Genomic DNA, 26,914 nt, shown 5'->3' on the forward strand with positions numbered 1-26,914 from the left:
GGTGGGGCCCACACAACTCGACCTCATGGGAAGTTCCAGGTCGAATGCAAAGAACCATTTCCCATATATATATATATATATATATATATATATATATATATATATATATATAAAAGAAAATCATTGAAAATTTCTCCAATTCTTCACATGTTCATCAATACACGTGGAGTTATTTGATTCTCTGGTGGCTTGTGGCCCTTGATACCCAGGCACTATAAAATAAGTACATGTAGCATATATAAACTCAAAACACACTGACTAAATTGTAGAAGCAATATCTCTAATTTAAGAGTCCAAATATCAGATTGGATGAACAATCCTAACCTTTGATTGGTGGTCACTTGTTAATTTGTTGAAATAAGACCATCGGATATTTTTCATTTTTCACCATCAGATTGCCAAGTAATCGTGATTTTTTTTTTTTGCTCATGGTACATCTAAGGTAGATTCTATAATTTGAATGGTTTGCTTTGACTTCGTTGTATTCCAAGTGTGCAATCTCTAAGTGCCTGCATATAATCCTTCACGCTCTGCCAGAGTATAGAAGTTTATCTCTCGTTTTAAGGCACTCACTCAGCAGGAATATTCCCTTGCTAGACTCAATGGACTTTTGAAAGGTATTCGTGAATGACATGTGTGGCTCACCTGCCACGTAAGCATGTTTGATTTTGAGGTTACCACATATTCTTTGGGTGCCACGCAATAAACATCCCACGTCTTTCCTCAGTTTCAAGCAAGAGCATTGACCCAAAGTCATAAAAAGGTGGCGTCAATGACTATGGGTCAATCTAAAAAGGCCGTAGTGGGTATTTCCCTGACCGTGGGGCCTACCTTGATGTGTGTTGTATATCCACACCATCCATCAGTTTTTCCAGCTCATTTTAAGGCATGGTATGAAAAAACAAGGAGATCCAAATATATATTTCAATAGGAAAGGAAGCTCTTTCTCAATGTATGGTGACTGTGATTGAAACTGGTCGCTTGATGGGGTCATCTTGTTTGATTTTTTGGTTATTTGTTTGGTGATAAAAAGCCTCAATAATCAAACAATCCTAACAGTTTCATATGTAGCCTCTTTCTATTCAACATAAATGGGTAATCATGATCCTGTTTTTGATGCAGAACTATGGACAATCGATTATACGGTTAGTAATGTCTGATTACCTAGACATAAACAATGGTTTAAAAAAACTCGCAACAATTTAAAAAGTGATCCAGACAGTCATTAACCATGTGGGGCCCACCAAAGTTAGGAGATGAGAACATCTTGTTAGCTAAATGACACCACTCAACTCCTAAAGTAATATGTATAAGAAAACACGATCTCCAAATTCTAATGCATAATTACTGATAACTAAAATGAGATGAACTAATTTTTAGTCTACCAAACAAGGCCCCAGGTTCTACAAACATATCCTTGTAATTGGAACAAACGTTCTGTTTGGGTGTGATTAATCTAGGAGAAGGTTTCACAAAAATAAAAAATAAAATGATCCATGGGTGTGATTAATCTGAGAAAAAGCTACTTGACATGTATAAGTCTGATGAGGAGGGCATGGGCCCACCAAAATTGGTATTGAGACTTAACCTTGGATCCTCTAAATTCTTGAGACTTGTAATCTGCCATCAGCCCACTAGCAATTCTTGTTGGAGTTATTTTGAATCGGCAAATTTCAAAGTACCAGTATGAAAAAAAGATTAAATGGAGAGATTAACAATTTTAAAAAAAGAAAGTAAATGCAATGGCCAATCAATTACTTAACATAAACATAGCACATGAAACTAATATAATTACTTGTAACAAGCATAACAGTCAGACTACGGATCTGTTTTACATGCATTCCAAAATACATACAATATCTATTTCTGCCTCTACTTGAACATCCATTTATACTTTAGCCTTCTAAACTCAACACAAAAATAGAGCTACAAACAGCTACTAAAGTGATCATTGCTTCCTGAAACCTACTCATGAAGCATAGCATCTGATAAACTTGCAAGCAATGAGGACCATCCATGCTCGATCTGAAGAATCCCGTTTGAACACCAGATTTCCCACCCTTGACATAGAATTTGAGAGGCCTATTGCTTCATTTTCAATTTGGAGCCTGCCCTTACCTCAGGTCTACTGCTTGATTGGGCCTGCATGGCTCATGGGTGTATCATCTGGTATGTTAATCTTATAAGCCCTATGGTGACAGGCAATTGTATAAATATCGCATCAATTGGATCCGTCTGAATAAGAGCCTTCAAGCAAACAGGTGATGACAAAAATCAGCCTTTTTTTGTACAAACTGTATAAATATCACATTCAACAGAGAAAATTGGGCAGCTAGGATTCTCCTATCCACATGTTTTTTGTACAATCACCCACAAACAGTAGGTGTGTGTATATGCTGGTCTTCATAATCTGACTGCAACTGAAATAAGGTAGATCGGATTCTCCGTCTTCTGTACAATCACCCACAATGGTAGGGGCGAGCAGATGGATGGTGGTCTTGATCGTTTGTCCATGCAGTCTAGTGGGCCACATCCATGAATGTATGAAGCCACAGAGCCTCAATTGCAATGTAGACAACCTTTACTTCGACTTGCATCCCCCTTTCCCTCAAATACTTGAACATGGAAGGGATGAAAGGTACCAGGTCTGGCTTCTCAAATCCAAGCTATTGTATGGGATGGATCATGGAAGTTTGGTCGAATCCGTTCATAGAATGGTATTTTGTTGGAAGGTGCAAAATTGTAGCTGGGTTATTGATAGGAAGATTGGAGATCAAGATTCAACATGTATCTGAAACTTCAAGTATGTGGCATCTCTGCAACATAACAATTACTTTGGATTAAATATTTTACCCCCAAACTATGAATGAATTAGTCATTATTCATGTAAACTAAGAAAACCATGCATGTACCATTGAGCCATCGAAAAGTTGAGATCTTCACTAGCTCCCATATATTGCCATGATTAGTTAACTGCCAACAGTGATGTCTCTGTAGATGCTGCTAAATATTTCAGAACTATTTCTACTAATATTACCATTTGAGTGACTATAAAATCAAAACCAATAGATCCTATAGCCTTGATGGGAAGGAATGATGCATATCTTTGTATAAATAGATTGTTCTCCATTTTGATTATGGAGAATCTAATACAAGGAGATGCAAAGGCTCACAAATATATTATCATCATAATCTTTTTAGCCTTTGTCCCAGTGCGAGCTATAGCATACAGATCTTGAAAACAAAGAAAGCAGAATTACCTAGTGTTCTCAATGTGAATAAAGAGATTTCATCAGAGATTCTTCCATTACTCTGAATTGGGCTGCACTATTGACATTTCCTGACACGGTTCAACAGCTGCCAAAATAAATAAATTAAAGTTAAAATTAAAAATGCAAGACCATGCAAAGTTTCATTATTCTTTTCTTATGCCAAGTAGATAAGGGATGGTCGGTAAAAAACACTTCATGCTCACACAAACATGCAGGCTACAAGTGTTCGCTTGTATGCATGAAATACAAACACAAACAATGCCACAACTCTGAAGACCAAGAAACTATAGCTATAGACAAAACTCCACCTCAATCTATACTTCTCATCTGTGACCATTTCTTGCAAAAGCTGTAACCAATTTCGCAAATCCTGCACATATCAATGATGCTATAACTGTTAACTGAGCTTCTAGAGAATGTTATGTTTACAATACATCAGTAGATACATTCCCATGAACATACCCCAGTTCTTTGGCTGTTGTGGAGATATTACATAAATAAAGTAAACATAGGATTGAAAACACTAGCAAGTGGATAGAAATTTTACATTTGAAGGAGTTAGTCCTTCTTGTGGATGCATTTCTACAGAGGACAAATATAAGGACCCTCACGTGTGCCAGTGTGGCATATGCATATGAGAACCATTCCATTCATGAGGTCTACCCATTGGTGAAAGTGTCACTACGCCAAAACTGCGAAAAAAGGACGGTCCAAAACCGTCTCAAATGGCCAAAAAGGACGGTCATGGACCGTCGCAAGGGCCGTCAAATTTTGACGTGTCGTATTACTTAAAGGACGGTCGAAAACCGTCATTTTTATTGATGAAAAAAAAGACGGTCATGGACCGTCCCAAAAAAGGACGGTCCTGAACCGTCCTTAAAAAGGACGGTCTTGGACCGTCCCCTATAAGATTTTAAAGGACGGCCATCGACCGTCCTTAAAAAAGACTGTCGTCGACCGTCTCTGATGAGTCTTCAAAGGACGGCTATAGACCGTCTCTGATAAGCCTTCAAAGGACGGCCATAGACCGTCTTTTAAAAGGACGGTCATGGACCGTCCTTAAAAAGGACTGTTATGGACCGTCTCTTATGAGCCTTCAAAGGACGGCCATAGACCGTCCTTTACAAGGACTGTCATGAACCGTCCTTTTTGAGAATTTGAGAAGATCACCTGTTACAATATATTTCATCATATTCTTCCTAATATACACCTGTTATATAATATATTTCATCATATTCACATTCACATCCATCTAAACAACCCAAACCACATAAATCCAATATAAACTACATTCATCCAAACATAAACTACATCCATCTAAACACAAGCAATCTTATCCACATTACATTCATCCACACATAAATACATATAAGTTTAACATCATAAATAAAAAAAGAAAAAAAATCAGCAACAATTTTCTTTTTGTGTCTTTCACCTGAAAAAAAAAATATTAAATCAACAAAACATTATAATTCAGAATCATGAAAAATTGCATAAACTTCTTCCAAAAAAGTGGGCACTTTTTAAAAATAAAACTGATCATTAAAACAGGTTTAGGTTTAGGTTTTAAGTTTTAGGTTTAGGTTTTAGGTTATAGGTTAACATTAAGGTTATAGGTTTTGGTTTAGGTTTAGGTTTAGGCTTAGGTTATAGGTTTAAGTTAAGGTTTAGGTTTTAGTTATAGGTTATAGTATATAGGTTATACCTTTAGGGAATTGAGAATAGGTTAAGGTTAAGGTTTAGGTTTAGGAAATCGGGTCCGAGTTCGGGATCAGGTTTAGGTTTGGGTTATCAAGTTTAGGTTTAGGTTTTAGGCTTATGTTTAGATTATAGGTTTAGGTTATAAGTGCAGGTAATAGGTTTAGGTTTATGTTAGGTTATAGGTTAAGGTTTGGATTTAGGAAATCGGGTTCGGGTTCGGGATCGGGTTTAGGTTTGGGTTTTCAAGTTTAGGTTTAGGTTTAGGTTTGGGTTAGGGAGTTGAGATTAGGATTAGGTGTAGGTTTAGGTTTAGGGATTTGAGAATACATTTCGATTTTAAGTTTAGGTTTAGGTTTTAGGCTTATGTTTAGGTTATAGGTTTAGGTTTAGGTTAGGTTATAGGTTAAGGTTTAGGTTTAGGAAATCGGGTTTGGGATCGGGTTTGGGTTTGGGTTTTCAAGTTTAGGTTAGGGAGTTGAGATTAGGATTAGGTGTAGGTTTAGGTTTAGGTTTAGGGATTTGAGAATACATTTAGGTTTTAGGTTTAGGCTTAGGTTCTAGGTTATAGGTTTAGGTTTAGGTTAAGCTTTAGGTTAAGCTTTAGGTTTAGGTCATAAGCTATAGGTTTAAGGAATTGAGAATATGTTAATGTTTAGGTTTAGGAAATTGGGTACGGGTTCAGGATCGGGTTTAGGTTTGGATTTTCAAGTTGAGGTTTAGGTTTAGGTTAAGAAGTTGAGATTAGGATTAGGTGTAAGTTTAGGATTAGGGATTTAAGAATACATTTAGGTTTTAGGTTTAGGTTTAGGTTATAGGTTATTGGTTTAGGTTAAAGTTTAAGTTTAGGTTTAGGTTTAGGTTTAGGTTTAGGTTTAGGTTATAAGCTATAGGTTTAGGGAATTGAGAATAGGTTAAGGTTTAAGTTTCAGAAATCGAGTTCGGGTTTGGGATCGGGTTTAGGTTTGGATTTTCAAGTTTAGGTTTAGGTTTAGGTTAGGCAGTTGAGATTAGGATTAGGTGTAGGTTTAGGTTTAGGGATTTGAGAATATATTAGGTTTTAGGTTTATGTTTGGGTTATATGTTATAGGTTTAGGTTTAGGTATAGGTTATAAGCTATAGGTTTAGAGAATTGAGAATAGGTTAAGGTTTAGGTTTAGGAAATCAGGTTCTGGTTCGAGATCGGGTTTAGGTTTGGGTTTTCAAGTTTAGGTTTAGGCTAGGGAGTTGAGATTAGGATTAGGTGTAGGTTTGGGTTTAGGGATTTGAGAATACATTTAGGTGTTAGGTTTAGGTTTAGGTTATAGGTTACAGGTTTAGGTTTAGGTTTAGGTTAAGGTTATAGGTTATAGGTTTAGGTTTAGGAAATTGAGAATAGGTTAAGGTTTAGGATTAGGAAATCGGGTTCGGATTCGGGATCGGGTTTTGGTTTGGGTTTTCAAGTTTAAGTTTAGGTTTAGGTTAGGGAGTTGAGATTAGGATTAGGTGTTGGTTTAGATTTAGGGATTTGAGAATACATTTAGGTTTAGGTTTAAGAAATCGGGTTCGGGTTCGGGATCAGGTTTAAGTTTGGGTTTTCAAGTTTGGGTTTAGGTTTAGGTTAGGGAGTTGAGATTAGGATTATGTGTAGGTTTAGGTTTAGAGATTTGAGAATACATTTAAGTTTTAAGTTTATGTTTAAGTTATATGTTATAGGTTTAGGTTTAGGTTTAGGTATAGGTTTAGGTTTCAGTTTAGGTTATAAGCAATAGGTTTAGGGAATTGAGAATAAGTTAAGGTTTAGGTTTAGGAAATCGGGTTCAGGTTTAGGATCGGGTTTAGGTTTAGGGTAGGCAGTTGAGATTAGGATTAGGTGTAGGTTTAGGTTTAGGGATTTAAGAATACATTTAGGTTTTAGGTGTAGGTTACAGGTTTAGGTTTAGGTTATAAGCTATAGGTTTAGGGAATTGAGAATAGGTTAAGGTTTAGGTTTAAGAAATCGGGTTAGGGTTCGGGATCGGGTTTAGGTTTTGGTTTTCAAGTTTAGGTTTAGGTTTAGGTTAGGGAGTTAAGATTAGGATTAGGTGTAGGTTTAGATTTAGGGATTTCAGAATACATTTAGGTTTTAGGTTTAGGTTTAGGTTATAGGTTACAGGTTTAGGTTTAGGTTTAGGTTAAGGTTTAGGTTTAGGCTTAGGTTTAGGTTATAAGATATAGGTTAGGGAATTGAGAAAAGGTTAAGGTTTAAGTTTAGGAAATCGGGTTCGGGTTCGGGATTGGGTTTAAGTTTGGGCTTTCAAGTTTAAGTTTAGGTTTAGGTTAGAGAGTTGAGATTAGGATTAGGTGTAGGTTTAGGTTTAAACATTTGAGAATACATTTAGGTTTTAGGTTTAGGTTTAGGTTATAGGTTACAGGTTTAGGTTTAGGTTTAGGTTAAAGTTATAGGTTATAGGTTTAGGTTTAGGTTTAGGTTAAGGTTAAGGTTTAGGTTTAGGTTTAGGTTATAAGATATAGGTTTAGAGAATTGAGAATAGGTTAATGTTTAGGTTTAGAAAATCGAGTTCGGGTTCGAGATCGGGTTTAGGTTTAGGTTAGGAAGTTGAGATTAGGATTAGGTGTAGGTTTAGGTTATAGATTTAGGTTTAGGTTAGGTTATAGGTTAAGGTTTAGGGAATTGAGAATAGGTTGAGGTTTAGGTTTAGGAAATCGGGTTCGGGTTCAGGATCGAGTTTAGGTTTGGGTTTTCAAGTTTAGGTTTAGGTTTAGGTTAGGGAGTTGATATTAGGATTAGGTGTAGGTTTAGGTTTAGGGATTTGAGAATACATTTAGGTTTTGGGTTTAGGTTTAGGTTATAGGTTACGGGTTTAAGTTTAGGTTTAGGTTAAGGTTATAGGTTATAGGTTTAGGTTTAGGTTATGGTTTAGGTTTAGGTTTAGGGAATTGATAATAGGTTAATGTTTAGGTTTAGGAAATCGGGATCGGGTTTAGGTTTAGGTTAAGGAGTTGAGATTAGGATTAGATGTAGGTTTAGGTTTAAGGATTTGAGAATACACTTAGGTTATAGGTTTAGGTTTAGGTTTAGGTTATAGATTTAGGTTTAGGTTAGGTTATGGGTTAAGGTTTAGGGAATTGACAATAGGTTGAGGTTTAGGTTTAGGAAATCGGGTTCGGGTTGAGGATCAAATTTAGGTTTGGGTTTTCAAGTTTAGGTTTAGGTTTAGATTAGGGAGTTGAGATTAGGATTAAGTGTAGGTTTAGGTTTAGGGATGTGAGAATATATTTAGGTTTTAGGTTTATGTTTAGGTTATAGGTTATAGGTTTAGGTTTAGGTTTAGGTTTAGGTTTCGGTTTAGGTTATAAGCTATAGGTTTAGGGAATTGAGAATAGGTTAAGGTTTAGGTTTAGGAAATCGGGTTCGGGTTCGAAATCGGATTTAGGTTTGGATTTTCAAGTTTAGGTTTAGGTTTAGGTTAGCGAGTTGAGATTAGGATTAGGTGTAGGTTTAGGTTTAGGGATTTGAGAATACATTTAGGTTTTCGGTTTAGGTTTAGGTTATAGGTTACAGGTTTAAGTTTAGGTTTAGGTTAAAGTTATAGGTTATAGGTTTAGGTTTAGGTTTAGGTTTAGGTTTAGGTTATAAGATATAGGTTTAGGGAATTAAGAATAGGTTAGGTTTAGGTCTAGGTTTAGGTTTAGGGAATTGAGTTTAGGTTATATGTTTAGGGAAAGGTTCGGTTTAGGTTATAGGTTTTGGGATTTGAGAATAGTTTTAGGTTATAAGAGGTTGGGTTATAAGTTAAGGTTTAGGGATTTGAGTTTAGGTTATAGGATTAGGTTTAGTTTTAGTTTTAGGGATTTGAGTTTAGGTTATAGGTTTAGGTTTAGGTTCTAGGTTTAGGTTTGGGTTTTGGGATTTGGTTTTGATTATATGTTTTGATTAAAGTTATAGATTATAGGTTTAGGTTTTAGGTTTTGGTTTAAGGTTTAGGTTTGTTTTAGGTTTTGATTTAGGTTATAGGTTAACGGTTTAGGTTATAGGTTTTTGGATTTGAGAATGGGTTCGGGTTTAGGCTATAGGTTTTGGCTTTGGTTTAGGTTACAGGTTTTGGTTTTGGTTATAGGTTATAGGTTTAGGTTTAGGTTTAGATTATGGGTTATAGGATTTGAGAATGCATTTGGGTTTAGGATATAGGTTTTGGTTTTGGTTTTTGTTATATGTTTTGATTTAGGTTTAGGTTATAGGTTTAGGTTTTAGGTTAAGGTTATAGGTTTAGGTTTAGGTTTAGGTTAAGGTTATAGGCATAGGTTAAGGTTTAGGTTTAGGTTTAGGTTATAAGATATAGGTTTAGGGAATTGAGAATAGGTTAAGGTTAAGGTTTAGGTTCGGGTTCGAGATTGGGTTTATGTTGGGGTTTTCAAGTTTAGGTATAGGTTTAGGTTAGGGAGTTAAGATTAAGATTAAGTGTAGGTTTAGGTTTAGGTTTTAAGTTAAGGTTTAGGTTTAGGTAAGGTTGAGGTTTAGGTTATAGGTTAAGGTTTTAGGTCATAGGTTTTGGTTTAGGTTAAGGGTATGGTCCCTGCAAAGCAAATATAGATATAAACACGGTCATCCGACACAAATGCCAAGCCCTTCCAATGCTGTCCATAAAAAATGGACAGCTTCATCATGGTCATAATAGCGGTTCCCTCTTTCCAGGGAACCCCGCTCTTCCGAATAGCTCCGACGCACATCCGGGTCTGCTCCATTAATTTCGATCAAATACATAAACACGGCTTGTCCAAATGGCCAGGCCCCTCCAATGCTGTCCATAGGAAATGGACAGCTTCATCATGGTCATAACAGCGATTCCCATCTTTGAGGGACCCCCGCTCAACATCCGAATAGCTCCGACGCACATCCGGGTCTACTCCATCAATTTCGAGTAAATACATAAATATGGCCTGTCCAAATGGCCAAGCCACTCCAATGTTGTCCATAGGAAATGGACAGCTTCATCATGGTCATAACAGCAATTCTCACCTTTCACGGACCCCCTGCTCAACATCCGGATAGCTCCGACGCACATCCGAGTCTGCTTATTTAAATAAAATGGATTATCAAGATCATTTAAATAAAATCAGGTCCAATCAATAATCTGACCTGGAGGATTCTGTTAGCATTGTTGACGGCACCTCGAATCTTGTTTTAGGGCCTAGAAAGTCAAAATTAGATACAAAAATTAGAAAAAGAAAGTGATTGCTGTTGCACTGGGGAATGCTAATGCGGACCCAACTGTCTTTCTTCTTTTCAAACTATAGAATGAGAATGACTCCCAGGAATATAATTTAAAAGTGCCCTAAGCTTACACTTGTAAGCTAAGAATACTTATTTAAGATTAGAATCACTCATCAGTTAAACCCCACTTGGTAGATTTCATGGCTCAAAATTGAGGCTGATGGGATCATTAGATCGGCAATCCATTGTAAAGATCCAATTATATGCCACCCAAACAAATAAGAATTTGTGTGGCCCACCTGATGATTTGAGAGAAATTGATATTTTGTACATCTAAAAGAATTGATGGGGCCGGGTGCACCTGTTGGAAGGGGTGGATGGGTGTTGGGGCCATGATGTTGGCCTCTTACCTTATAGGTTGGTCTACTCATCAAAAAGAAAAAGAAAAAGAAGAATGTTGCTATTCTCTCATTTAACCCAAAATAAATAAATTCAACAAATTAAAATTTTAAAAAAAAATAATCCGGATTCAATGAAAAGAATCTGAAAAGCAACATTCCATTCATTAATGCAAGAACAAATGAAAATCACAATAAAATTAAAACATAAAAAACCATTTCAGATTCAATCTAGTGAATGTAAAAAATCACAACTATTGCATTCAAAAAAAAAAAAAAAAGGATGTGACTTTTGCAATCCTTCAAAATAGCATAGTTGTATATATGCTATCCACTGTTTCTTAAATGGTGCATTTAGCATTCATGTATGTCAGTCAAGACCATCTAGATGTTTGGAGGGTAGCACATACCTTGCACATGATTGGAGGGCAGAGTTGCGTTCACAAAATCATCACATACAGCAACTATATATGAACTTTCACATTCTGCATTTTTTCCCACCAGAGTTGCATTTGCAAAATATTCAATACATGCAAAAGGTGAGTCACATACCATGAAACTTGTTATAGAAATTGGGCCAATCTACTCATTGGGCAGGCCATAAGTCAAAATTAATGGCCAGCTAATGGAAATCTAGCTAATCACATGACTAAATGTAATTGTCCCGCCGACATGGATTGGCCTAAAGTTCAAACCAAGTAATCAACATTTTGTGAATGTAATTGTTCCGCTGACATGGTAAGTTGACTTCCCAAATATTGAAAAGCTCGAAAGCTACAACAGAACCAAAAGTAGATATACCTTGCTGGCCACCTTATTGCCAAGACCAAATTTATTAGCAGGCTTTCCATCTGGAATCTTGTAATCTCTAAACCAGTCCCGAATTGCAGTGAGAGTTCCCTGCATCAAAGCAAACTAATAGATGAAATCAAGGGCCAGAGGATAATTCCAAGTTGTGAATGAAAATGACCATTGAATGTATCTCACCTACTTTGAACAAAGTTTTTCATGGTTCAAACCACATCATAAGAAATAAGCAGCAGTCTCCAGACATGTATCAGCAAACTCCAAAATGAGACATGTCAGCGTGTATTAGATGATACATTCCATGTGAGTACTGATTTAGTGCATCACTAGAGATGACAAATGACAATACAATGTTGAATCTTCATTTTATCATATGATGGTGGCATCAGTACAATTTCTACATAGCAGGAAAGCTGAAAAAATCATATGAGAAGAAAATGAAGTCAACATTCATTGAAATAAAATATCTATCCATATAATCAAAGTGAAGGAGTCTTATGCATTAGCGCACAATGATCAAACATTTGCAAATACGATATATGGATTATGCCACTTCAATCTCCATCCTCAAAAATTAAAAAGCATTAATGATGCAGGACCATCTGACCATCCACCAGGAGACCCAGAGTGGTCTCACTGCTATCATCCAACGAGGACATCTGCATTTCGCAGAAGCAGAGCCCATGTATTCCACAAAATTGACATGATAAGATGGGCTAAACACCCCAATCCTCAAAATCTGCTCCATAAGAATGCAATGATAAAGTGCTGGGTCCAATCTCAATCATTTCTCATCTGCCGGTAAACAAGCTCCCGTCCACATTTGGCATACATCCCATGTGGGCTATGCTCACAGATATCTGGAAATGATTACAAATCCAATATTGTCTCCAAAATCCAGAAAGGACACAACATTATAACTAATCCAACATCTGTAAAATACCTACTATCAAAGGAGAAAATAATGATAATATTTCATACCGGAAAATGTTTCTCAACATCAGCAACATCGTTCACGAGCGAAGCTCTCGGATCGTCCAACGATATTGCAACTATTTTCCAATCAAGCTCCCCCTCATCAATCATAGCCAAACCTGCTAGGGTCTTGACCTTGAGACATTCAAACGGAAAAAAACTCGAGAAAACCAAAAAATTTGGAAGAAAGAAAATGCAAAAACCGTGGAAAAATCAAATGGCGTTTATGAAACCCCAAAAATCGCTGCTTCGGAAAATTTACACCAAAATGCAGAGATTTTCTTCTATTATGATAAATCATAGAAAGAAAAAGAGGAGGAAATCGAAACGAGGTACCTGAAAATCTCCCGATCGCAAATTCCTGGCAACGTAAATGAATGTCTAAACAGGAATTCCAACGAATTTTGTTTGAAGGGAGGCGCGGCCTCCTCTACTTGGAAGATGGATTTGGAAGATGGATTCGGAAATCCTCTTCTAAAATGAATGTAACTTTCAAATCCAACAGTTGTGAGTTTTTCATCATTTATAAAATAAACTATATTAAAAGCCGTACATATAATGGACCATTTACAGATGATTAAGATAGTCTTCTATAGGAAAAAAGTATAAATATTAGCCATTTACAACTAGACCCATCATTTAGATGGTCTGGATAACACCATCTCATTGCCACCATTGTTCTGAATGAGTCACCACCATTTTACATCAAATACAAAACTCACACATTGTCACTGTACAATAAAAAACCAACCGGTTGAGCTTTGGATCCGGTAGCGTTGAGCTTTGAATCTGGTAGGCTCTATGGGTCCCACCATGATGTATATGTTTTATCCCCGCCATCCATCCATTTCTTAACGTCATTTTAGGGTTGATCCCTAAGAATGAGCTTGATATAAATCTCAGGTGGACCACACCCCATGAAAATAATAGTGATTGGATATCCATCACTAAAATCCTCCTAAGGCCCACTGTACTGTTTATTTGACATCCAATTTGTTTATTAGGTCATACAAGCCTAGATGAAGGGAAAAACGAAAATCATCTCAATCCAAAACTTTTATGGCCTCCAGAATATTTTTAATGGTTCACGCTCATTCGACATTGTTTCCTGTAATGTGGTCCATTTCAGATTGGGATATACCTCATTTTTGGTCTCATGCCGTAAGATGATTTTTAAAAATAGATGGATGACATGGATTAAACACATACATCATGGTGGGGCCCATAGAGCACCAACCACCAACCATTGGCCGGTGTCCGAAGGAGTAGCCAATCCGTTCCCCTTATTTGTGGTGCGGTCCATTTAATCTTTGGATATGATTCATTTTTGGATAATTCTCTAAAATGATCTCGAAAAATGGATGAACGATGTGGGTTGATCCCAAATTTTTGGTAAATCCAAAACTTAAGTGAACCATGCCACACGAAACAATGTGAAATAATGATTTCCACCGTTATTACCTTCCTTGGGCCCACAATAATGTTTATTTGTCATCCAACCTGTTCATAATATCAAAAAGATATGAATGAAGAGAAAACACAAACATCAGCTTGATCCAAAACTTCTATGGCCTCCAAAAATTTTCAATGGTAGAGGTTCAATCACACTATTTCTTGTGGTGTGGTCCACTTGAGCTTTGGATATGCTTTGTTTTTGTTCTTTAGACTTCAAATTATCTGTTAACATGGATGAACGGAGTGGATAAAATAAATAAATAATGGTGGACCGCACAGAATTTACTCAATATGCTAAGGGTAATTTGTAACTCACCTAAATGGAGTGGGGAGGGGTTTCCTTAAAACATTCATAATCATATATTGGGCTTGACTAAATGTGATTCACATATCCAACCCACTCATTATGTGTGTCCCACCAAATGCTATTATATGTTTTAGGGATGTCTTCGCATAATTTTACATGCTATGGCCCACCTGAGTTTTGTATACAACTGATTTTTGGACTTAAAGGGAACACATCAAATGCATGGTGTTGATGTTCTACACACATCATGGTTGGGCGCACAGATTAACTTCATGGGAAGTTCCCATGAGGTGACCTTTTATAATACCATTTCATTATTTAGGTAACTCCTTCGTGGGTGTTACTCTAACCGTGTAGGGCCCACCTTGATATATTTTATATATATCGACTCTGTCCATTCACTCTATTTTACTGATCATTACCCTTAATTTGACTAGTTACTCGCCTCGATCATACTACATATGAGAAAGATATTGGGCAAACAAGATTGATCAACAATTTGAGTGAATTTTGATTTAAACATATGAAGTTATTTACTCTTCATGTTCGGACTAATCAGATTGTCCAAAAACAGTTAAAGGTTGTTCATAATATCAAAAATATATAAATAAATAGAAAATGCAAACATCAGCTTGATCTAAAACTTCTATGGCCTCTAAGAAATTTTAAATGGTAGAGGTTCAATCACACTATTTCCTGTGGTGCGGTCCACTTAAGCTTTGGATATGCTTCCTTTTTGTTCTTTAGACCTCAAATTATCTGTTAACATGGATGAATGGAGTGGATAAAATAAATAAATAACGGTGAACCCCACAGTTTACTCTGGTAAAGGTAACGAGTAACTCACTTATATGTAGTAGAGAAATGATTCCTTAAACATTCATAATCATATATTGGCGTGCCTAAATGTGATTCACATATCCAACCCACTCATTATGTGTGTCCCACTTGGATGAGGGGTCAGATCAAGTTTCAACCGCATCCAAAACTCATGTGGGCCCTACCAAGTGCTTTTATATTTTTTAGGATGTCTTCACATAGTTTTAAATGGTATGGCTCACTTGATTTTCGTTTACTGATAATTTTTGACATATCTCATAACCTAAAGGGGACACATCAAATCCACGGTGTTGATGTTCGACACACATCATGATGGGGCCCACAAAACTTACTAACATCAATTCTTAGGTTCTCACGAGGTCTGTAAGTTGGGTCACAATTTTAACCAGAATATTTGGCCCATTTTACATGTATAGTCCATTCACTCTATTTTACTATCAATACTCTCAATTTAACTAGTTACTTGCCTCAATCAAGCTACATATGAGAAAGATAATGGGCATGCAAGATTGATCAACAATTTCAGTGAAATTTGATTTAAACATCTGAAGTTATTTACTCTTCAATTTGAACTGATTAGATTGTCTAAAAACGATTAAAGGTTCAATTAGTGGATGTGCCTAATAATTTAGTAATTTTATTTTTCACATATAAATTTAACTTCTTTTTTTTCAAAGTGTATATATATATATATATATTTTTTACTCTTTTAATTAAATATCATTTTTATTATAAATAAATTTAACATTTTTTTTTTACAAAATTTAGTTTTCTTTTTTAAAATATATATATTTTTACAATTTGTCAATTTTTTCACAATTTTGTTTAATTTTTTAAATTTTCTTTTTAAAATATCATTTTTTTATCGAATTTTTTTTTTCAAAATTATCAACATTATTCAAAGTTCTTAATTTTTTTTTTCAAAATCTAAATTTTTATAAAATTACAGTTTTTTTTTCAAAATTTAAAATTTTCTTAAACATTGTTAATTATTTTTCTAAGCTTCTTAACTTTTTTTTTCGAAATTCATAATTTTTTTAAGCTTCTTAATTTTTGACCTCAGCATTAGAGACGGTCTTTGACAGAGCTATATGACGGTTTAGGACCGTCTCTAATAGAGACGGTCTTTGACAGTCTCCCATAGAGAGTCTTTGACAGTCTCTAATAAAGATGGTCTTTGACAGGGCTATAAGACGGCTAAGAACCGTCTCTAATAGAGACGGTCTTTGACAGTCTCATATTACAAGTAAAAGACGGCCTATGACCGTCTCTAATAGAGACGGCCAATGACCGTCTCAGATGACCGCATATAAGACGGTCAAAGACCGTCTCTAATGCGGACGGCCAATGACCGTCTCAGATGACCCATATAAGACGGTCAATGACCGTCTTAAATGATTTGAGGACGTTCAAATTTTGAAGACAATATTAAGGACGGTCAGGGGCCGTCTAAAATTTTAGAGACGGTTTATGGCCGTCTCTAAAGCGTCTTTAAACCAAGCAATTTTAGAGACGGTCCAGGACCGTCTCTAAATCTGTCCTTTTTTTCCATTTTTCACGTAGTGTGTCCTAGTGTAAAAGTTCGGTCAGTCCACTAATTTGGTGAATTAGTGGTCCACTCATGTACCATTAGTTATCATCTTATCAATCTTTTAAGCATCCACTTTCTCAATATAAGTGTGGCTCACCTGATGAATGGGCAAAACTGATAATAAGTGAAGACACATTCATCATGACGCCAGTGTGATGAAGGGCTTGGATCACCAACATGTGTTTCAAGTTTTGACTTTACGTGAGACAGTTGTATTGCGCATCTGCAGATGCATGCCTGCAAGTAGCATGCCTCTTGGGTTAGTGATTAAATATAACTCTACCTTTCATCAGAAAAAAGATTTTACATTAATCTTGTGATCCTACCTTCTGAATGATTTCTGCAGAATTGCCAGTCAAGAGATCCACACAACCACAACATTAGGCAAGGAATCATAAGAGAAAATAAGAAGCAAAGGACTATATAAAACACACCAACATATGTATACTCCTGATGGTCAAGAAAGCACAATCTTGATCTTATTTTCAGAATTCTATCATTCCTGTTGCAAGTAACTGAAAATATTTCAATATTCATGAATGCATTTCATTGGACAATTAAATGATAACAATTATGTTGCTTGTTGCAAATAAGATAAACATGTCACCTTTTTGCACTTTCTCGGGTACTTAATCCCCGAATATCAAGGACTACTCAAATCACTGAAAGAAGACAAGCATAAAAGAGTAAAAAGAGTAAAGCATTCCATTAGAACAAATCTTACACATTTTTAAAAATACAGGATTTAAAGAGGGGCAGTCAATATAACCGGAAAGCAATGTTGCGACACTGCAACGTCAACATGCATATGTATACCTATTTTGGACATGGACAGCAGTGTCTTTTTTTTGGACAAGGAAATAAGTAGAAACAAGGTCCTGGAAAACCCACCACTCCCACATATCTGTGCAGATGTATAATGACATATGAAAGTTGTTTTATTAGAAATAGCTCATATAAGATCAATTTGGAACCAAGAATAGATATCCTAATAAAAACAAGCTGATAGACATCCACAGTTATCGCCACATTGGCGTGCATATTGTGTTTTTGTGTGTGTGTGTGTGTGTGTGTCTGTGCGTGGAGAAGAGAGCATGATATTTCACCAATATACATTTTACCAAAAAGTAAAGAAACGTCTCTACCATGGCATTTAATAATGCGAGTCAATAAGAGTATGTTTTTAAAACATATATTCTCTCTTGGTTCCAAACACCATATACATAAGAAACAGGAAAATGTATTCTAGTAGCAAAACTATGACCTAAACAAAATGTATATAAACGTTGCCAGACGTAAGAAGAAAATAGAACAACAACATGTGTCAGACATGGGTGTCAAATAATGCAGGTTTCTAGAAAATATAAACATATATATTTTGAAAATAATCAAAATGAAAGGAAACCCTGAACACTAATGAAGTATGGGTAGATAGAGGATTGGTTGATACTAAAAACTTCTATATGGGGAAAAAAAAAAGTTTCCCTATAACTAGTCAAGATCTTGAAGGATCCTTCCATGGTGGGGCTCAATAAACAAATCGTTTCGGATAACTAAGCCATGGACACCACTTTTACAAGCTAACGATCCGAGTATTCTCCTGAGTTAATTAGTAAAACTCAAGATACTCTCTAGCAATAATTTTCTTTTCCTTTTTGGTAAAATGAGAAAATATATACTAATGAACAGCTTGGATCTCGCACATATGTGACTTGAATCTCTGCCTCTTCCGTCTGCCTGCACACGAATCGCCTTAGCATTTCTCTATAGTTTTACTTTGCATGTGGTAGAAAAGATCATCTAACTGAAATCCATATAGGCCTTGCCAGAAGACTGCCTTCCAGCAGACATAACAGAACTTGGGAAGCTTGATGAGATTTTTCAATCGGATAGATGCCAACAGGGACAAAAAGGTCACGTTCAATGAGTTTAAATCTGCAGAGAGATAGTTCCTCAAGATGTAGTACTCTCCTCCTTGTGGCCATAGGTGAGAAAGCTCTGCAAAGACATGTCCATAAGATGGTCACCAAGGATATCTAATAGGCCTGTTGAACATATATAACAAGCATTTTATTTTGGTTACAACTCACATTGGGTGTGGGCAGCATTGCCATAGATTCAACTTTTCATGTACAAATAAGCTTGTTCATAGATGCTTCTATCCTTAGTGTTGGCATTCACCGGCTATTGTTGCTTCTCATTTAAGGCATTCTAAGTGTTTGGTTCCTGCATGATGATATATCAACACTTGAACAACTTGGTGAGTCAGTTCAATATTAGATAAATATAAGAGAACTTACACATGTCATTAAAAAATGCAATTCGAATGGAAGTTCCTGGCATTAATGCTCCAATTGCAACCAAGCATGGAATATGAGAATAGGACAAAAAGATGAAGAGAAAATGCAATCGTTACCCAATGCACGTCAAGAGAGCTTTCTTCAATGTGGAAAGATCTTTCTATGGTCATTCTCCACTGTGGGGATGCTGTCTGTCCTCGGCCAATCATTGCTTCCCTCTTTTGGCCCATTCCTTTAATATTAGAACAGAGAGATGGATGCCTACTGTGGCTCACCAACATCATATCATATTTTTTGCTTATCATCAGCTGCGTATACAATGCCTCATTTACTTCATCAGTGAACTCAACCAAAACACATTTTGGGAAACTATCTTCATAATAAAGAAAAATACAAGAAAAGAATGCCAATTTTTGTCATAGAGGCCTTGGATGTGAATTAGCAAACTATAGCAATCCGATGGAATCTAAAAGGTAAGATTAAAATCTAGTATTCAAATACATTGTAGAAAAGACAAGGAGAACCATGACTATACAAGGGTGCTACTGTGCTTCTTGCACTCAAAACTGGGGAACCTTCTCTCTCTCTCTCTCTCTCTGTTTTTTTTTTGGCATAAATATAACAAAGGAGTGATCAACTTCTTGTTATTTTTTCAGTTTACAGAGAAATGTTCTCTGCTGAGTATAGAAACACCTAGCAAACATGTATCTGTATTATGTTTCATAAACAGCCCATACAATGAATACAATTAGATGAACACTGCTTGAGGTGCACAGGAAGCAGAGCATGATAGGTAAAGGCACACTATGCTAATGCTCAAGCCCAAAAATCATACTAGCCTACTATCTAGGCAGGCCACACTTGTATGATAAAAATGGACCATTGGAAAAAATGACCAGTGGTCCATATTCAATGTACATGCACGGCTTATCTGATGAGTCGACCAGCCTAATGTTTGTGTTAGTGCTTGATGATAGTGTTCCCTACCAGATGATTGCCCATGTCTATAACACATACCCTAAGTTGGCATGCGTGCTATGGCCAACCTACATCCATCATACATGACTGGCCAAGAAGTTAACTGCATAACAAGAAAAAAAAATTAAAATGAAATAATAAGGCATTTAACCTTATTTAGGAGAAAAGTTATGGCTCCATAAAAAGCAATGCAACAAAATAGTGTCAATGTATCTATGAAAATATCTTACTAATGAAGGAAAAAGGAATTTTGGGAGCAGACCGAACCTTTTGTATTGTTCATTTTGCCTTTATTGTTATGAGTGGGAGGAGAGGAAAGCTTCATGGAAGAATGATGCAGCTCACTCACATCTTTGGACTTTCATGTAGATCAACAGTAGTTCAGGGGTCCCTCAGGGTCCCTCCTGATCTCTCCTCCTCTCCCCTCCCCTAAGCTGCATGCCCAGTTTATAGCTCGCTTCTTTCTTCAAAAAAATTCAAGCTGTCTTGCAAAATAAATAAGAATATATCAGTAGTAGACATGTACCATCAGAACCAAAGTCAGATAATGCTAACGACTGGCCCTCCATTCATAAAGTCAATGTATTATAATAGATATGTTAAATGATAAATGCTTCACTATGGCTAAAAACTATAACAAGTTGTGAAGAAGAAAGGATAAAGATGTCAGCCAAGCATGAAGCCTCTGTTAACAGACAACAAAAACCATGCATGTATTTGATGTTGATCAAGGCCCACATGCCAAATTAACCTTTTTTTTTTTCATTTTAATTGTGCATTAGATATCCACCAACCAGCCACTTAGGACAGCAGACATCAGTTCCATATAGCTTATGGTTTATCACACATCTAAAGTAGGGCCTACAATTTGGATGATTTGATTTTGAGTCATACATGCATAAGAACCATCACACTCATACTATATTATGACCATTTTTCTCACAAAACAAACCCAAGTGACAAATAGCATATACAATTGTAAGCATAGTTCTAAAGGCAGTATTTGGTAAAATCATATATTATAAAGCAAAGATAAGGATGAACAAGAAGTGATGCTTACAATTGGATGGCTATCCAATCTGAATATCTGGGATGTGTACTATCTTGTGCCAATCATCACCTTTCTTCTTCTCGCATCGCTTCTATAAATAGTGACAGCCAGAGATTTGTAGACATTCAAAGTTTGTTAAGTTGCAACTCGGATGGCAAACACTCCACTTACATTGGTTGCACCACATTTGTAACACAAAAATAGAAAGTTTGCAAAGAAAATAAATATTGATTGACATTCAATGTAAGCTTGTCGCTCACGTGATAAGCAGGCCGGCCTGATTTTTAGTTCAACCACCAGCTGCCCTTTTCTCGTTCTCCTACAACTGTACAAGGATAGCACATGTGCTGCTAGGCCCCTTCTCCATCTCATTTGCTTGAGTCCCACTTTCATTCCTTGATTAAATTATGGTGCTTAAATGTTCTGTTTGCCAAATAAATCAGCCAACCATAGAAAGCAATTCAGTAACCATACAACACATCTAACAAAAAAGGAGGTGGTTGACAATGCCCTAACAGAATATATTTGCCACGTACAGGTTTTCAATTTGCATAAATAGACCCATAGTTCTTTGGAATTTACTTCATCATATGGTAGGTATGTATAATCCCTAGCAGGGGTGGCTAACATGGAGTGTGTGTAGTGACATGGGTGTGTACTAACAAGCTAACCCAAAAAAAAAATAAAAAATGATAGGTGTACTATTGAATAAAAACATCCTTCAATGTATGATTGTTGAGCTTGCAATTTTGTATCATCCAACAACCTCTACAAGGATGATCTGCTTGCCTGTTTGGATTGGTGGAATCCAAAAAAGTATGTGCAGAAAAGGAGTTTTCCACTGATTGTGACAATAAAGTGACATCTCGGGAATTATTTTCCTTTCCAATATTTTCCTTAAAAAAGGTATTTTCTTTTTCCTCCAAAAACCTTGATAATCCAATTTTCCATACTTTCTAAGAAACAATATCATTTTTAGACCATTGATCATTTCACATTTCCTTAAAAATCATAAAGATTAAAAGAAACAACCTTTTCATAATTCTTTTATAGGTGTTTCCTTGTTTATGTTTTCATGAGATGAGACATTTTTGTTTTCCAATTTATATTTTACATTCCACCAAATTCAAACAGGTCATAAAATACAACTTCTAGCTATAAAACCATGATTGACCTACATGATAATATGATCAAATCATGTAAAATAAAAAATAGTGAATTCAAGCATCGTAGAACCTACATGTGTGTGTATTATATCGAGGGTGTGAAATAGATGAATCCCACCATAATGTTATACAAACAACAAATCATGCTGATACAATCATTTAACTGGGCCACACACAAGAATGTAACTATTGGACGAGTTGGATGTGATCTGCAGGAGTGGATTAGGTGTTACCGTTACCATGTGGGGCCCAACTTGATGAATGCATTGTATATCCACGCTTCCTGTCTGTTGTTTCATCTCATTTTAGGACGTTATCCCAAAATTTAAGTAGATCCAAGTCTCTAGTGGACCACATCACTGTAAAAAGTGGTGAATGACCATTAAAAACTTATTGCAAGCTACAAAAGTTTTGGATCAATCTGATCTTTGTATTTTCCCTTCATACAAGTCTGATTGACCTTAACAACAGGTTGGATTGAAGATAAACATTACGGATCTGCTTATGTGGGCTTGGGAAGTTTTTGATGGTGGGTGTTCAATCAACACTGTTTCCTGTGGTGTGGTCTACCTGAGATTTGGATCTAGTTAATTTTTTGGAAAGAATCCTAAAATAGGCTGGAAAAATGGATGGATAGATTGGATATACAACACATCATGAATGTGGGCCCCACAGTAAGGAAGGGTAACAGACCCATTAAGTTGTTATCCGGGTAACACCTAATCCGTGGCGAACAAAGAAAGGGTTGAGTGAATGAAGTAGTACTTACAGTTGGAAGAAGAGGTAGGAAGCAGAGCGTTGATGCATTTCCTCTTCAACACCAGCAGACGTCCACACCATTCGCCTTCTGGGATGCGAATATCTGGGATGTGTGATATCTTGTGCCAATCCTCTCCTTTCTCCTTCTTGCATCGCTTCTTTAATTGGGGACACCCTTGGATGTCTAGACGTTGGAGATTTGTTAGGAGTTGCAACCCTGATGGCAAACACTCCAATTTATCACAATTGCCGATCGTCAATTCTCGAAGGGAGGAGAGGTTTCCTATCCACTCCGGCAGAGCTGTTAGACTTCGCCAACCCCAGATTTTTAGCTGTTCGAGGTTTGTTAGGAGTTGCAAACCTGATGGCAAACACGTCAATTTATCACAATGGTTAATCTCCAAACGTCGAAGCGAGGACAGGTTTCCTATCCACTCCGGCGGAGTCATTCCACCGATTGATAGATCTTCCAGTGTTGTGACATGTCGTAGCCCTTCCGGCAAACATGTCAACTTCTGACAGCTCCATATGGTGAGGTGTTGAAGGGAAGTAAGGTGTTGCATACCCTCTGGTAAATATGCCAGCTCCGGACATCCATTAATGAACAAGTATTGTAAGGCAGTGAGGTGTTGCAGTCCCCCTATCAAACTCGTTAAGCTTTCACACCCCTGGATGGTAAGATGTTGAAGAGAGCTCAAGCCTTGTAGTCTCAAGGACGTTAGACCATTGCACCCATCAATCCACAGCCAACTGAGAGAGGAGAGGTTTTGTAATTCCTCTGGCAAAGATACCAACATACTGCACCACGAAATAGACTCTAGCTTTGGGCATTCCCTAATTTCTAGGCTCAAGAGATGGGTATGGTTTTCAAACAACCCATCTGGCAGCGACCTTAGCTCCTTGAAATCTTCAACCGAAAGGGAGGAAAGTGAGGATAGGTTTGCCACTGAACCTAACAACATCTCATTACCATCCTTCAATTTCAATTCTTTTAGAGATGGTAGGCATGGAAGCATTGTTAACTTTGGACATCCCGAGACAGTTAAATTGACAAGGTGAGGGAGTACTTCTCTTCCATTGAATCCTGACCTCTCTAAATTAGGCGTATCTATCGAGCTGAGTTCTTTCAGTGACTGAAATCCATCAGTGACATCATCACCGCCAGAGAAATGGTTGTCAATAGATTTCAAAGCATCCATTCCTTGTATCACAAGAACTTTAATGAATGGGGAGTGGCTGACCAGGGGGAGCTGTTCGCATCTTCTGCAATTAATCACTGAAACTTCAATCAGATTTGGAAGCAATGAAGAACACATCCAATGCGGAAATCTGACACCCATGTACCCTTCCACAGTCAACCTTTTGAGATTTGGATGTGGTCGGAGACCTTCAAGGATTTGCTCCACGTTTCCTTCCAACTTAAGATCAATATCCCGACCCCATGAAAAGCATAACTTACGAAGGTTCGGCTTATCCTTCAAGTTTGCTTCCTTGGCATCTGCTGCACACATCACATTCTCGAGGTTTCGAATAGTCAAGTTTCCTCCAAGGTTTAGACCTTGCAGCTCTCTCATACCACATCCACTATCCTTACCAACAATGAATATTGACAAGGTCTGAAGGAACTTTAATTGTCCCATATTGGCTGGCATATGGGTCAATTGAGGACAGAAATCAATTTCAAGATGTCTTAGGCTAGTCATTTTGCTCATGTCCCTGGGTAATTTTGCAAGTTTCAAGCACTCCGAGAGTATCAAGGTTTGCAAATGGTGAAGGGTGCTAATGGATTCAGGAAGGGCTTGTATTTGACTACCATACATGATGAGGTATCTTAAGTGCTTCAAACTGCTAATTGAAACCAACATCTCCGTTGTGACACGCGCTAAACTTAAATCTAACACCCGTAAGCATATGAAATGTGTTAAAAGATTACGAGGGACGCTGAAAGTCTGTACTCCAACCAGAATCAGTGTTCGCAAATGGTTTGCTTTCCTTGAGGCCTTTGGGACTGTTAGGACCCATTCATAATACTCACCCAACATGAACAAACGGAGATATATGCCGGGGATACTCACTGCATTCTTCACCTGAACAACTGAACATTCGTTCCCTGCAACAGAGCATGCAAGATCAAGCACAAGGTCATGCATCTTGCACAATACTATATTCCCCTCATCATCTTTCTCAACATCCTGAAAGAAGGACCGCCACAGTAGATTATTGAAATACTCTCCACCAATATCTTCCATTTGTTTACTTCCATCAGATGGTTGAATGAAACCCTCTGCCATCCATAGTAGGATTAGATTATTCTTATCAATTCTATGATCCTTTGGAAATATTGAGCAGTATGCAAAGCATTGCTTCAAATGTGATGGAAGATGATAATAACTGAACTTCAGAGCAGGTAAAATGCCATTCTCTTCTTCAGGTAAATTCCAAATTTCACTTTCTTTTACAAACAGCCACTCTCTTTCATCTGTTTTAAAGCGCATCAAGCCACCCAATGCCTTCGCTGCCAAAGGGATGCCCCCACACTTCTTTACAATTTCCTTTGCATGCATTACGAGGTTTGGAGGTTCTTGCCATCCATGCCCAAACGCTCGCTGCATAAACAGAAACAAACAATCATCCTCTGATAGTCTTAGCAAATGGTGCGGAGGGAGAGTGCCCATGATCGAAGCAACTTTTTCACTACGGGTAGTTACTATGATTTTACTACCCCTCGCACCTCCTCTGAGAAATTGTTTCAACTGATCCCAGTTCTCGGGATTTTCATCCCACACGTCATCCAACACAAGTAAAAACTTCTTCCCGTGTAGCTGTTCTTGGAGGCGACGCTGCAGTAAATCCAATTCTAGGAGATCATGTTTACCATCGGTAGCAGACTCTAAAATTGTTTTTATTAGCTTCCTCACTTCAAAGTCATCCGACACGCAAACCCACATTCTCAGCTCGAAATGTTTCACTACCCTCTCGTCATTGTAAGCGAATTGAGCAAGTGTGGTCTTCCCAAGGCCCCCCATACCGACTATGGGGATGATCGAGACATCTTCTTGAGTACTGACACGAATCAACAACTCTACGATTTTCTCCTTATCTTCGTCTCTACCATAAACTTCTGACTCAATCACAAAAGAGGCGGTTTGAAGTCTCCCTTCAGTATTGCCTGGCCGATCTACAACTCCCTCTCTCAAATGGAACTTCAACCTCTCCGCTGCAATCCCATCTAATCTCTCCCCAATTTCCTTTATCCTACTCCCCATCCTCAGGAAAAATACAAGTGAGTTTGGAAAAGAAAAGAAGTTGCGTACCCGATTCACTGTAGCAGACTGAGTCCTCACTTTCCGCCGAAAAGCTTCTATTGCAAACTCATCTATCAAGTCATCTGCAACATAGGTTGCGTCCTTAAGCTTCTTTAGCCAATTCTTCACTGCCTCGTTCTTCACTTGCTGCTCCTCTGCATCTTGAAGCACGGCATGGATCGTTGACAACGTGCTCTCGAGCTTCCCCAACTCTTTCTTGACACCCCACGCTGATCCAAACTCTTGCAGAAGTAGAGAATTCAAGTTCCCCAACACTGTTTTAACAAAAGCAGAGAGAATTGCTTCTGCTGCCATCTTTTCTTGGTATTGCAGAGATGCTGAAGAACTCAAAATGGTGATAGTGTGGAATGGAAGATAATGAAACTGGGAACTATGTGCTATTTTTCATGAAGTGGGAGGAGTTACCAGGGAAGGAAAAAGAAAGCACATGGAAAGCACCAGGAAGCTGCCAATGCTGTTATTTTCATAACAGTAATGTGGTGGGCCACCTTCGTTGACAATGCGGGATACTTTTAACTGCTCGTATTCAAGTGGGAAAGGAATCTCTCCCTCAAGGACGGTTCAAATTGTGTTCACTACAATCTCCACCATGGACATGTAAGGTGATCATGATCGCAACTGTCACTAAATGGGCCCATCTGGTTTGGTTGTTGTGCCATGGATTTGGTGATGGAACACAATTAGAGTTACCACCATAGACATGCATGCTTCATCTCATGTGCGCCATCAGGGAATGGGCCATTACCCAAATGCCTCAATGATCAAATAATCCTAATAATCCATTCTGCAGCCTCTCT

The 26,914-nt window shown here is 37.3% G+C and overlaps 1 protein-coding gene and 1 long non-coding RNA gene across 6 annotated transcripts; both read right to left on the reverse strand.

Annotated features, from left to right (window-relative positions):
- Nucleotides 1-2,240: 2,240 nt before the first annotated feature.
- LOC131227349 (uncharacterized) lies at nt 2,241-21,007 on the reverse strand. Of its 5 annotated transcripts, XR_009162218.1 has the most exons (10): nt 20,876-21,007; nt 20,083-20,296; nt 18,628-19,145; nt 17,145-18,535; nt 16,864-17,039; nt 16,635-16,774; nt 3,581-3,642; nt 3,261-3,357; nt 2,913-2,991; nt 2,241-2,816 (listed from the first exon to the last, which is right to left on the reverse strand). It is a non-coding gene; the product is annotated as an uncharacterized LOC131227349 (long non-coding RNA). The 5 variants fall into 5 exon arrangements; XR_009162219.1 differs by having other exon boundaries at nt 16,635-17,039; nt 20,165-20,296; XR_009162220.1 differs by having other exon boundaries at nt 3,261-3,340; nt 16,635-17,039.
- Nucleotides 21,008-23,031: 2,024 nt separating this feature from the next.
- On the reverse strand, nt 23,032-26,644 carry LOC131226796 (putative disease resistance protein RGA3). The gene is made up of 2 exons (XM_058222522.1): nt 23,212-26,644; nt 23,032-23,152 (listed from the first exon to the last, which is right to left on the reverse strand). The coding sequence occupies exons 1-2, from the start codon at nt 26,409-26,411 to the stop codon at nt 23,032-23,034; spliced, it is 3,321 nt and encodes a 1,106-aa protein (XP_058078505.1). The 5' UTR covers nt 26,412-26,644.
- Between the last annotated feature and the right edge of the window lie 270 nt (nt 26,645-26,914).

This window comes from Magnolia sinica, chromosome 15, assembly GCF_029962835.1.
Source record: "Magnolia sinica isolate HGM2019 chromosome 15, MsV1, whole genome shotgun sequence".
In the NCBI taxonomy this organism is placed as follows: domain Eukaryota; kingdom Viridiplantae; phylum Streptophyta; class Magnoliopsida; order Magnoliales; family Magnoliaceae; genus Magnolia; species Magnolia sinica.